Genomic DNA, 13,133 nt, shown 5'->3' with positions numbered 1-13,133 from the left:
TATATATACACACACACACACACACACACACACACACACACTTGTTTGCTTGCTTTACATTTTTTAGAAGATTTTATTCTTCTGTGTGTCTATATGCCACATACACATAGGTACCTATGGGGGCTAAAGGAGGATGTCAGATCCCCTGGAAGTGGAGTTACAGGCCATTGGGAGCTACCTGATGTGGGATGCTGGGAACCAAATGCCAGTCCTCTGGAAGGGCAGCAAGTGCTCTTAATCACTAAGCCATCTTTCCAGCCTCAAGATTTATTTATTTTTTTATTTTAAATTATGTGTATGTCTTTGTGTTAGAATGTGCCTGTGTGAATATAGGTTTCTGTGGAGTCGAGAAGGCATTGGATCTCCTAGAGCCGGAGTTACAGATGGTTGTGAGGTGCCCAAAATGGGTGTTTGGAACTGAACTTGGGTACTCTGGAAGAGCAGTACATGCTCTTAACAACTGAGCCATCTCTCCAGCCCCCCATCTCTACTACTTTTAACCTTTAAATTCTATCGTTTAAAGTATAGGTCAACAGGAGGCTGAGGAAGCCATTAAAAAAAAAAAATTCAAGGTCATTAAAAAAAAATTCTGCCGGCATGGTGGTGTAAGCCTTTAATCCCAGCACTCGGGAGGCAGAGGCAGGCGGGCGGATCTCTCTGAATTCAAGGCCAGCCTGGTCTACATAGTGAGTTCCAGGATAGCTGAAGCTACAGGGAGACCCTGTCTCAAAAAGATAAAAAAAAAAAAAAAAAAAAAAAAAAAAAAAAAAAAAAAAAAAAAAATCTGAAAAACAAAAGTCAACCTAAAAAACAAAAATTAACACAAAAAAGCCAGTGCTGGTGGCACATGGCTTTAATCTCAGCACTTGGGAGGCAGAGGCAGGTAGATCTCTGTGAGTTCAAGGCCAGCCTGGTCTACATAGTGAGTTCTAGGTTTCCAGGGAGATCCCCCCCAAAAAAAATTAACACAAAAAATAAAACAAACTCTATCTCAACTATTTTTCCACCAAATCTTTTCAGGTGTTTCAAGCTGGGAGAAATCTGTTCTTTATGGGAATTCAGAGTACTTGCTTTGTACCATATTTACAGTTTTCTAAATATATAATTAAAACTTTTTTTTTTGACATAGGGTCATGTCATGTAGCCCAAGCTGGTCTTAAACTTAAAATCTTCATGTTCAGCCTCACAAACACAAGTAATAGTATAAGTGTGCACCACCACAACTCAGTCTTCAGTTAAAAAAAAATTTTTTTTTCTTTTTTTTTTTGTTTTTTTTGAGACAGGGTCTCCCTGTAGCCCCAGCTGTCCTGGAACTCACTATGTAGACCAGGCTGACCTTGAACTCACAGAGATCCGCCTGTCTCTGCCTCCCAAGTGCTGGAATTAAAGGCGTGCGCCACCACACCCGACCCAGTTAAAATTTTAATTCATCTTCATTATAAAAAAATTCAAGTTGCAGGATAGAGAATAAGAAACTTAAGGGTACTTCTCAGACTTGACCACATCTGGGCCAGTAAGATGGTTTAGAAGATAAAGAAACTTACCACCGGCATGATGACCCAAGTTTGATCCCTAAGGCTCACATGGTGGAAGGAGAGAACCAGCTCCCCAGAGTGGGCCATGACGTGTGCATGTGTACACACACACTAAATGTTACCGCTCTCTGGTTCCCTTTCCCATCAGATCTCAACACTGGTCTTGATGGTCGTAAAGGAGGGAGTACATGCTGAAGCTGGCCCTACAGCCTTATATAAGCACGTGGCCTAGATTTAAACAGGGCTACATAAAAACAAAACAAAAAAGAACTACCACTTTCCTAATTAATGTTTCTGTGTACTGGATAGTGACTCACTATAGACATCTGAAGCCCTGAGGCATAGATGAGTCTTCCTTAGTCCGAAGTAGGCATTAACAGCTGAGAATCAATTAAACATCTTTTAAGCCTGCATAGTTTACATTTTTAGACGAAGGCCAGAGGGTCTGTCCAAGAACCTACCCCACCACCCCAGCCCACCTCAGAGGGACTGGTAAAGACATGTCAAACACTTCCTGTCCTCCCACCTTCATTAAAGAACGAAAAGGCACCAACCCCCAGGTAGAACAAGGGTCTGGTTTGTTTTAGCGGGCTCTGAGAAGGAAATGACTTCTCTGAAACTGTGGACACCTAACCCAGCTGTGGCATTGTTAGGCCTCAAGGTAAACAGGAAGCTTCCTGCCTCCGGCCCTTCATGTCCCTCTCCATGTCCCTCTCGAAAACTATTAGAGGCTGTTAATAGGCTGGCAAAAGGACAGCTGCTGGCCATAAAGTCAGCCCATTCCTTAGATCCTTAGAGAATTGCAACTAGCCCTCTGTCCAAGGTCAGAGAGAATCCCATACCCTTCTCCAGGTGTGGCTACCTGCAGGGGTCCTCAGGTGTAGGGCTTCTGGGCGTAACAAAACAATGAAAGCAAACTCAGTGGGGATGGGAGCCCCCTCTTCCAGGAGGGGAACAATCCATTCTGGCCAGCCCCTAAGAGAAGGCGAAGAGGAGCAGAGACCAGGGGATCTAGTGCTCCTAGTTTGGCAATAAAGGGCTGAAAGGGGACCCCAGCTCCTCCCACACATGGGGTGGAAATCCTTGGATTCTCAGCTGCTGGTGAAGAGAGAGGCACTGTTTCTGCCAGCTGGAGGGACACTAGGGCAGAGGTGATCCATCTATTGCCAAGAAGGGCACTTGGTGTCTTGGCAGAAGGCAGAGGGCTGCCCTGATCTATGTGTACATTTTCAGAAGCATCTGACTCTGGACCAAATGCTTGGCTGTGTTAGCGCTGTGGTGATGGGTGGGAATGCTCATTGGCCAGGCTGGCTGGAGGCTCCCACGGAGGGTGCTGGGCCTCGGCCAGGAGCTTCCCTTCAGCTGGCAAGTTGAGCTTTCTGTCACGGTCGGAGGGAGTGTGTCCAAATTCCAACTCTCAGCTTTCCAGAAGTTGCTGCTGATTACCCATCTGTTTTGAAGAGTGCTGCTTATTGGAATCTGGCTCAATGGGGAGTGCGAGGGATGACGACACAGAGCCAGATTTACCTGGCTCAAGGATGCACGAAATGTCTCAGCAAGGCCGTTTTTGTTTTGTTTTGTTTTGTTTGTTTCATTCTGTAGCCCAAGTTACCTTCACACTCATCTGCCTCAGCCTCCTGAGTGTTGGGATTACGGGTGGGAGCCACCACACTCAACAGGGTTGGTGATGCTACATTGGTGATAGGTTTATAACCCACAAGGGAGCCAGGAAGCAGGGCAGATGCTATTTTAGACAACCTTGGGCTTACCTACCTACAATGTTCCCATCCATGCTGCAGTGCTAGCTCCAGATTCATGCCTACCCATCAGGCATGAGCTCCCGAGAATGGCAGGAAAACAGCTCATCGTGGGTTACCTGGCCAGCAAGGTGTCTTACCCACCAAACGTAATCACTTTCCCTAGGTGGTTACTCTTCAGAGTTGCCAGAGGTGGAGGAGGAGTTACTTCTAACTGCTCAAAGGAGGAATGGAGAGTTTCCTCTCTTCACCTTCGAGCTGGGGTGTTCAAACCAGGACAACTCTGTTAAGGCAGCCCTCAAGATTTAAGAGTAAGATTATCTCCCCTAGTTCAGAGATGTACTGAAGGCTCTGAAACTAGCCTAAGGTCGCACAGCTGGTAACTGGCTTTTTTTTTTGGGGGGGGGGTCTTTTTCAGACAGGGTCTCCCTGTGGCCCCAGCTGGCCTGGAACTCACTATGAAGACCAGGCTGGCCTTGAACTCACAGAGATCCACCTGCCTCTGCTGGGATTTTAATCCTAGCACTCAGGAGACAGAGGCAGGCAGATGTCTGTGAGATCAATGACAGTCTGATTTACATAGCGAGTTCCAGGCCAACTGGGACTACAGGAAAAAAAAAAAAAAAACAAAACCACCAAACCAAACAAAATAAAGAAAAAGTTGCTGGAGAGATAGCTCACAGCACTTGATGTTCTTACAAGATCCAAGTTCAGTTCCTAGCACCCACATTGGGTAGTTCACAACTGCCTATATAACTCCAGTTTCAGGGGATCTAATGCTTTCTTCTGGCCTCTGGGGGCACTGCCACATGTGTGTACACACAAATAAATAAATAAAATTTTAAAGTTTTAATCTTTGGGGTCAGAGAGATGGCTCAGTGGTTAAGAACACTTGCTGTTCTTCCAGAGGACCTGGGTTCTACTCCTAGCACCTACATGGTGGCTAACAACCATCTATAACTCCAGTTCCAGGGGATAACACCCTCTTCTGGCCTCTGTGGGCATTGCATGTACATGGTGCATTTATATACATGCAGGCAAAACACATACATATAAAATAAAAATAATAAAACATTTAAAAATTTTTTCATCATGGGACTGGAGGGATGGCTCAGTGGTTAAGAGTACTGGCTGTTCTTGCAGAAGACCTGGGTTCAAATCCAGTAGCCACATGGCAGCTAACAACCATCCTAACTCCAGTTCCAGGGGATCTGAGGCCCTCTTCTGTCCTCTGTGGACACTGCATAATACAAGTGCACTTACACACATGTAGGCACAACACTCATACACATAACATAAAAAACATTTTTTTTTTTTGTCTTTTTTGAAGCAGGGTCTCCCTGTGGCCCCAGCTGTCCTGGAATTCACTGTATAGACCAGGCTGGCCTTGAACTCACAGAGATCTGCCTGCCTCTGTCTCCCAAGTGCTGGGACTACCAGACACCACGCCTGCTAAATTTTCATTTTTGTAAGATTTTTCATATAAATAAATGCACATATCCATAAAAAAGCCTTCAGAAACAATGTCCCATTTAGAGATGGTTCCATTCTCCAGCTGTCCCCATGCTGCCCTGCCATCTTGAGTAGACATCACCAGGCTGTCAGCTAGAGCCTTGGGAGAAACACTTTAGTTCAACTTTGCACAGGAGTAGGTGGATTTCAGACTGTCTGCTATTAGTTGACCAGGTATATTTTAGACCTTGAATAAGTTATCTCCACTTAACAGTGAAAACAGTTTCTGCTCTTGTCCAGGCCAGGGCAAAAAGGGGCTCTTGTGCCCCATGCATCTTCCATTCCTAACTAGCCTCCAAAGAGAAGGGAGAAGAGAGAGTGGGGGTCCTAATGGAGAGCTCTCAGGGCAGTGCAGGCAGTCCCAGCCAGTGTTGTAGCTGACAGACTATGGGATAAACCAGCTTCCAGCTTGTCCCTTGAGACTCCAGGTCATGTCCAAGGCAGGAAGTTACAATGTAGGAGTAGTCCCAGGAGCCAATAAGTCAGAAAATAGCCTAGGATGTACCGTGTGATAGGAGAACAGGTTTTCCAGTTGTATAAGAGTTTCATGATACAATTTCTGGGGGCCTTTTGTCCTGGTGGGGAGTCTTCTGGGAGAGGCTTCCAAGGCACTGACTCTAGGGATCGCAACAGCGGCTCCTGATCCTGAAGCAGGTGAGCTGGAAACCAGTACACGACAGGGGTGGAGGAACCCAAAAACCTTGTGAGAACCTAGAAAAGCACATAGATTGGAGCATCAATAAGGTGGCTGTGCGAATCGCGGCCCCATGACTAGGAACTCACACTGGAAATGTAGTTCAGCAAAACTGCAGGTTTGCCTAGTAACGATGAGTGTACCATCAGCCAGACACAGAGCTCAGGTTAATTGACACAATAATGGGCTAAACAATACTAAAATTCCATGGGTCTAATTTTAGCCCACAGACCCTAAACTTGTCTGTGACTTGGAACTTGGGAACCTGAGGATGGTCCCTTATCACACAGAGATGTGTGGCACAGGGGAAGGAGAGGCAGATCCTGGTTTAGCCTTTCCAATCTCAAAGGGCTTCAGTTTCAAAGCACCCTCACCTACCCTGGAAACTTGTGCTTGACTGGCACTCAGTCTGCCAGCTGATTCAGTCACACACAGATGACTGTTTTCAGTTTCCTTTTACCATATAGCTCAGAGAACTTCACAAATTGTTAGTGTCCAAGAGGCAGACAGGTAGGCATGGGAACAAGATTTCCTTGGGGAATGTTGAAACTGGGTGCCACAGCCAAGTGTGAAAAGTTGGGACATAAGATCCACCCCTCCTTATCCTTTTGTATTGCCACCACCACCCAAACACTGTACAAATGTCTCCTGCCTGAGCTCCAGGTACTCTAAGAGGCAACATGGGCAGATCTGTGCAGTAGGGTACGGTCCCTAAGGAACTGACATTATTTATTTCTACATCTCATAATCTTCATGTCTCTACCTAGAACCCCCCCCACCCCACCTAGAATGTTCTCCTATGCTTCTTTTTGTTTGAGAATAAAGGTTTTGTGTAGCTCAGGTTGGACTTGAACTCTCTTATGAATATGAGGCTGGCTTTGAACTCCTGATCGTCCTATCTCTACATCTCAAGTGTTAAAATTACAGGCATGTGCCACCATGCTAACTTCTGCTGCAGCCTTTGTGTGTGAGTCCATGTGTGTGTACATGTACATGCAAGCAAGAGGTTATTTTGGGTTCTTCCTCAAATGCCCCCAATTTATTTAAATTTTATGATTGTTTTACCTACATGTAAGTGCACTGTGTATGCAATGCCCACAGAGGCCAGAAGAGGGCAAAGGATTCCAAGGAACTGGAGTTACCCACATTGTTAGCCACCAAGTGGGTGCTTGTAATCAAATGTATGTCCCCTGCAAGAGCAGCCAGAGCTCTTAACCAGTCATCTCTCCAGGCACCCCCCCTTTTTTTGGCCTTTTTGAGACAGGGTCTCCCTGTAGCCCCAGCTGGCCTGGAACTTACTATGTAGAACAGACTGGTCCAGGCCCCCACTTTTAAAAAGATTTTACTTCTATGTATGTGTTTGTGTGTGTGCCTAAGTGTATGTATGTGCACCATGTACAATATACCACATATTCAGGTATCTGTGAAGACCAGAAGAAAGTCAGATTCCCTGGTATTGGACTTATAGATGGCCATGAACTGTCTGACATTGGTGCTGGGAGCAAACTCAGGTTCTCTTAACCACTGAGCCATATATCTCTTATATAATATATATCCTCACTTTGTCTTTTGTGTATTTTTTTGTCTTTTTGAGACAGGGTCTCCTTGTAGCCTCAGGTGTCCTGGAACTCACTGTGTAGACCAGGCTGGCCTTGAACTCACAAAGATCCACCTGCCTCTGCCTCCCAAGTGCTGGGATTAAAAGCATGTGCCACCACGCCCAGCCCATATATCTTATTTTTTGAGACAGTCACTGAACCCGGAGTTTGATGATTGGCTAGACCAGCTGGCAGCAAACCCCAGTGATCCTCTCCAGCACTGGGATCACAGATGTTGATTTACATGGGTGCTAAGTAAGCTGAAGATCTGACCTCAGGTCCTCATGCTTGAGCTGTAAGCACTTTACCAACTCAGCCATCTCCCTACCCCCATTTGCTTCTACGGAAAAAATAATTTTTTTTGGTCTTTTTGAGACAGGGTCTCCCTGTAGACCCAGCTGGCCTGGAACTCCCAGGCTGGCCTTGAACTCACAGAGATCCACCTGCCTCTGCCTCCTAAATGCTGGGATTAAAGCCTGGCTCATGGAAAAATGTTTTAATCTTCATGACCAGTTAAATATATCTTCCTCCTTTAGTGAGTTAGCTATTTTTTGCTTCCATAATAGTTTTCTTTTCACATTTAGTGTGTGTGTGTGTGTGTGTGTGTGTGTGTGTGTGTGTGTATGTGTACAGTCAGTTCGCTCCTTCTATCAGGTGGATTCCAGGGACTGAACTCAGGTCATCCGACCTGGTAGCATGCACCTTTACCTGCTAAGCCACCATCCCCCCCCCCACTTCCTTTTATGGCCTTTCACGTATTAGGCACATGCTCTATCACCAAGCTATATTATCAATATAGCTGCAGTATTTTACCTGAACATTTATTTGGTTTCTTGAAACAGGGTCTCGTTATGTAGCTCTGGCAGGCCTAGAACTTGCAATACTCTTCCTGCCTCTGCCTCCCAAGTGCTGGGATTGCAGGCCTGCACCACCATATCTGGCTAGATTTTTTTTTTTTAATTTCATAATAGCAATAACTGTAATTTTAATTTTTTTTTTGAGGCAGGGACTCATGTAGCTCAGGTTAGTTTCAAACTTGCTATGTAGCCAAGGATGACCTTGATGATCTTCTGATCCCTCTCCTCTACCTCCCGAGGGCTAGGATTACAGGCAGTTTTATGCAGTGCTAGGGTTGAACCCAGAACTTCATGTATGCTAGGCAAGCACTCTACCAAAAGAGTTACATCCCTAGCCCTGATTTTACCTAATATGTCTCCCTGCTTATACCATGAGACTCACTATGGCAATACATTTTATCTTACTTGTATCCCATCCTCAGAGGTCTAATTCAGATTCTGGCACAAGGAAAACTCCCAAACAGTCAGGTTTGGTGGCACATGCTTTTAATCCCAGCACTTGGAAGGGAGAGACAGGTGGATATCTGTGAATTGAAAATCAGCCTAGTCTACATGAGTTTCAGGCCCCCAGGGCTACATAATGAGACCTCATCTCAAAATAAAACAAAACCAAAACCAAAACAAAACAAAGCAAAAAAAACCCATATGGTTTTGTGACAAGATACAGCTATTTAGCTCAAGATAGTCTGGAACTTGCTTTGTAGTCAAGGCTAGCTTTCAACTCAAGATCCCCCTGCCTCTTCCTCCTCCTAATTCTTAGAATTACAGGTGTGTCCAACCGTATCTGATTATCCAAATAGCTCTTGGAGAAAGTAGGTATGGGTCCCCCAAATGGGAAAAGCTAGTTTTCTCCCCTAGCTGGGGTTTTGCCTGTATTCCCATATTTATTCCAGGCAGGACTCCACCTCACCTGAACATGCATGCACAGACCACCAAACAGCAGCAGCACTGTAGCGTGAACCAGGTACACAAACACCTGTGGACTGAGGAAGCCAGGATGGGGTTTCTCCAGGATCTTACTGTCCTTGCTCCTTTGCAGTCCAAGTGTAAGGCAGAACCAAGGGTGGGCAGTCACATATGTCCAGGCTGCCCACACAACTAGTATGGCCACTGGTATAGCCAGGAGAAAATTGGGCACCTGCCTGAGCTCAAAGTACCTCAGAAATCCAACATTCCAGTAGACATCCTGGATATAGCTGTATATCAGAGGAAGATCCCAGGAGCACCATGGTGGTTCATTTCCTTTTGCAATCCGGTACCCTCTGTCCACAGCGAACTGCTTTAAGGTCTCAGGAATGGAGTGGGCTGAGCCTGGCAGACAAAACTGGGTATAGGCATAATACTGAAAAACAGCAAAGGGAAGGCTGACTGTGAGCAGTGACAGGCAGAATGAGGTCATCAGCTTGATGAGCTGTTTCAGGGGGTTCAGCACCACAAGAGAGGAAAGAAATTCTCGGCACTGAGAATGCAGGAGGAAGCCGACGTTGACAAGCCCATTGGAACGTACCCCAGTGGCAAGAGTAAAGAGGAGCCCGCTAGCCCAGCCTCGGCCCCTCTCCAGCTGCCCCATGGCGCTGAATGTCAGGAAGGCAAACAAAGCTTCTGAGTAACCGGCTGCCAGGAAAACATTGGCAGGGCTGAGGCAGAAGAGCAGTGCTGCATAAAAGGCCTGGCGGGGACAATGCAAAACCAGACAACCCAAGTCATGGAGGGCAACTGCCGCCAGCATGGAGAACAGGGAGTTGAGAAATGCTACTGAGATCAGTAGGCAACTTCGCCGGCTCAGTAGGCCCTGCAAGGGTCTCAACAGCTCAGTCCCCACCAGGAGGGCCCAGGGGAAGCCAGGGAAGAAGGCAAAATTGTGCTCATAGAGGTAGCCATGCTCGGCAATGAATAGGAAGTGTTCAGCATCCCACCGAGAGAGACCACCCAGAAGACCTTCCACAAGCCGATCCACAGAGCCCGAGGGGGCCAGGCGGGGAGGAGAAAAGGCATCTGCATGGTGATCAGGGATGATGGCATTGAAGAGTGCCTGTGGGGTAAAGGAGAACCAGGATTTTGGTTAAGTAACTAGAAAAGAATTACCACATAGTAAAGTGGGAAGTACAGACCTGTTGGGGTTATGGGAGCTTAAATAAGGAGCTAGGCTTCTGACTAGTTAAGTCTTAAGTTGGACACTGCTGCAAGAGTCAACCAAGCAGGAGATGTGTGCATCTACAGATGGGAAGTGAGATCAGGATTCATATAAATTGGAGATGTGGAGATGGACGTATAAGGGCAGTATTCCCAGGTGTGAGACCAAGGGGACTGCCTGTGGAGAAGCACAGGTGGAGATGAGAGCTGAGGATGGAGCCCATCAACCAGTAGGGTCTAGAAAGGAGGTAAGGCTCCAGCATAAGAACTAAAGAAGGAACAGTCAGTGAGGGAGGGGGAAACCCAGGAGAGAACAGTGTCTTAGAACAAGTGAAAGGGGGCTGGAGAAATGGCTCAGCGGTTAAGACAACAGACTGCTCTTGCAGAGGACCCCGGTTCGACTCCCAGTACCCATATGGCAGCTAAGAACCATCCTAAACTCCAGTTCCAGGAGAATCTGAAACCCTCCTCTGACCTCTGAGGCATTGCATGACATGGGGGCACTGACAGACATGCAGGCAACACACTCATACTCATAAAATTAAAATAATAATTTTTTTTTAAAAGAACAAGGAGCTGGGTATGGTGGTGCATGCCTTTAATCCCAGCACTCGGGAGGCAGAAGCAGGCAGATCTCTGTGAGTTCAAGGCCAGCCTGGTCTACATAGTGAGTTCCAGGACAGCTGGGGCTACCTGTCTCAAAAGACCAAAAAAAAAAAAAAAAAAAAAAAAAAATGAAAAAGAGGACTGAGAAACTGGTAAATGGTGATAATGGGTCCAGAGAGATAGGGCCTGAAACTGACCACTGGCTTCAAACAGCATAAAGGTCACTGGCAACTTTCACTAGAGCTATTTCAGGAGGATGCAGTAGAGAAGACACCTTCTACCGAACAGGAAATGGGAGATGGTACGTGTAGGCAATGATGTTGGCATTTTACTGTGAAGGGGAGCAAAAACATGGGGTGGGTAGTAGGTACGGCAATGTAAAGTAAAAAGGCCAGAACAGGGGACAGCATCTACTAAACAGGTGGGAGAGCCAGGCTTGGGTAAGGAGACAGTTCATCCCACCTTCACACCAGGACACATGTAGGTAGGCAGAGGGAGGTAGTGATGCCTTTGATTTTCTCAAGTTTTTATTCAGGAATGAGAACTGCTAATTGAAAATACTGGGGACAAGTTGTTAAAGATTTGTGGAAAGAAAAAACATGTCAAGTAAGTTCTAACTCTAAAATTAGGCTGTACACTAAAATTATACAGTAGCTTAAAAAAAAAATACTGATGAACCCTGGGTTTCTTCCCCAGATTTAATTACTTAAATGGGGTTGGGCAGAGCCTAGGCATTGGATTTTTAAAGACTTTTTTTATTATAGGCTGGAGTGATGGTTCAGCAGTTAAGAGCACTGACTGCTCTTGCAAAGGACCCGAGTTCAATTCCCAGTACCCACATGGCAGCTAACAACTGTAACTCCAGTTCCAGGGGATCTGACATTCTCTTCTGACCTCTGCAGGCATTGCACAATATGGATGCACTTATAATATGCAGGCAACACATTTATACACATAAAATAAAAAACAATAAATGGAATTTTTACAAAAGATTTCTTTAGTTTTTGGTCTTTTTGAGACAGGGTTTCCCTGTAGCCCCAGCTGTCCTGGAACTCACTATGTAGACCAGGCTGGCCTTGAACTCATGGAGGAGGCAGATGATTTTATAACAAAGACTGAACTTTTGTCTTGTGAATAAAACATAAGGAGCTGGGCATGGTGGCGCACACCTTTAATCCCAGCACTTGGGAGGCAGAGGCAGGTGGATCTCTGTGAGTTCAAGGCCAGCCTGGTCTACATAGAGAGTTCCAGGACAGCTGGGGAAAAAAAAAAAAAAAACCCATAGGGAAAGGAAGCAAGAGAATTGTGTGTAAACATGGGATGATTTTCATGATGGAACACAGATGCACAGAGTGGTGTGCTGGAGCCAAGAGGTGGTAGAGGCCAGTGAAACAGTGGTAGGGTCAGTGGAGTATAAAGCCAGAGAGGGAAACAGAATCAGATCTGGGGCAATACCAGTGGCTGCAAAGATAGGAGACAGGGGTCAGAGAATGAGATGCTTAAGTTGGAGGTCCTTGGGAAGGAGTTAGGGACCTAAAGTTCTACTTATTACAGTGGTGAGGTCAAGTCACTGAAAGGAATAGGGCAAGGACCTGAGAGACCAGGGCACTGAACATATCATCTTTATTAATGTTGAAACCACAGGACATCACCAGAAGTAGTGCTAGAAAGAGTGCCAGTGAACCAGGAGCTAAAACCTTCAAGGAAGAACTATCACTCACAGAGATGACAGCACCAACAGAGGGTAAGGGTGCAGCTTAGAGCTGGCAGGGGTGGTGGAAGAACGATAATGAAGTGGCATTTACTGTGAAATGTCTTTTTGCCCCATTATACTGTCAGCTACTTGTGGGAAAACGTAACCTTTTCACTCACCACTTAGGCCAGTTTTGAAATAAGTACTTAGTATAATTTTGGTGGGTGAACTGTAGGAACTTGGGGAAATATGCTGTTTCCAAAATCACCCACTGAATGAGAACCCAGCTGTCCTGGTTTCCTAGCCCAGAGGCTGACTTGCACACTGCCCTTTGGTTCTGCCAGTAACTCAGGTGATGCCCATTCTGACCCAGCACCGAAGAGGTCTCTCCAGTCTAGCAAGCAACAAGAGCATAGCTCATTTTAAAGGTTCATTCTCTCTTTGGTCAGTTTCATTATCAGGCCACTTTAAACAGTGAAAACAAATGGGACAGGAGTGACTACCCCAGATAACAGCCTAGCCCCAAGTTAAAGACACAATAAACCCAAAAGCCAGCAGACCCCGAAGTGCTTCATCTAACGTGAAGAAAGAAAAGGTGAATATTGGTGATAAAGAGGTGTACATAACTATGTTATTATAATATCTCTAAGGTGTTGACCTATGTTCATTTGTGATCATAAACGGAGAAGCTATCAAGCACTAGATACCATGCTAGGTACTATGCTAGGCATTAAATCTTATAATATAT

General features: G+C 45.8%; 1 protein-coding gene and 1 pseudogene across 9 annotated transcripts in view; one reads left to right on the top strand and one right to left on the bottom strand.

The window, feature by feature from the left end:
* Positions 1-1,658: 1,658 nt before the first annotated feature.
* On the top strand, positions 1,659-1,779 carry LOC115071017 (annotated as a pseudogene).
* Positions 1,780-4,805: 3,026 nt separating this feature from the next.
* Positions 4,806-13,133, bottom strand: part of Pigv (phosphatidylinositol glycan anchor biosynthesis class V) — a 12,144-nt gene continuing 3,816 nt past the window's right edge. For 3 of the 9 annotated variants that reach the window (XM_008836830.2, XM_008836831.3, XM_008836832.3), the window contains exons 3-4: positions 8,864-9,985; positions 4,806-5,515 (exon numbers count right to left, since the gene is read on the bottom strand). In XM_008836830.2, the coding sequence (XP_008835052.1) occupies positions 5,234-5,515; positions 8,864-9,985 (1,404 nt within the window). In that variant the 3' untranslated portion in view covers positions 4,806-5,233. The remainder of the gene's footprint in view (positions 5,516-8,863; positions 9,986-13,133) is intronic. The other 6 variants (XM_008836834.2, XM_029565243.1, XM_029565244.1 and 3 more) reach the window with 3 other exon arrangements.

Source organism: Nannospalax galili, unplaced genomic scaffold (assembly GCF_000622305.1).
Source record: "Nannospalax galili isolate Female #2095 unplaced genomic scaffold, S.galili_v1.0 scaffold1258, whole genome shotgun sequence".
Classification (NCBI taxonomy): domain Eukaryota; kingdom Metazoa; phylum Chordata; class Mammalia; order Rodentia; family Spalacidae; genus Nannospalax; species Nannospalax galili.
Note: the sequence above shows the minus strand (reverse complement) of the source record. Positions and strands in the feature narration are given on the sequence as shown.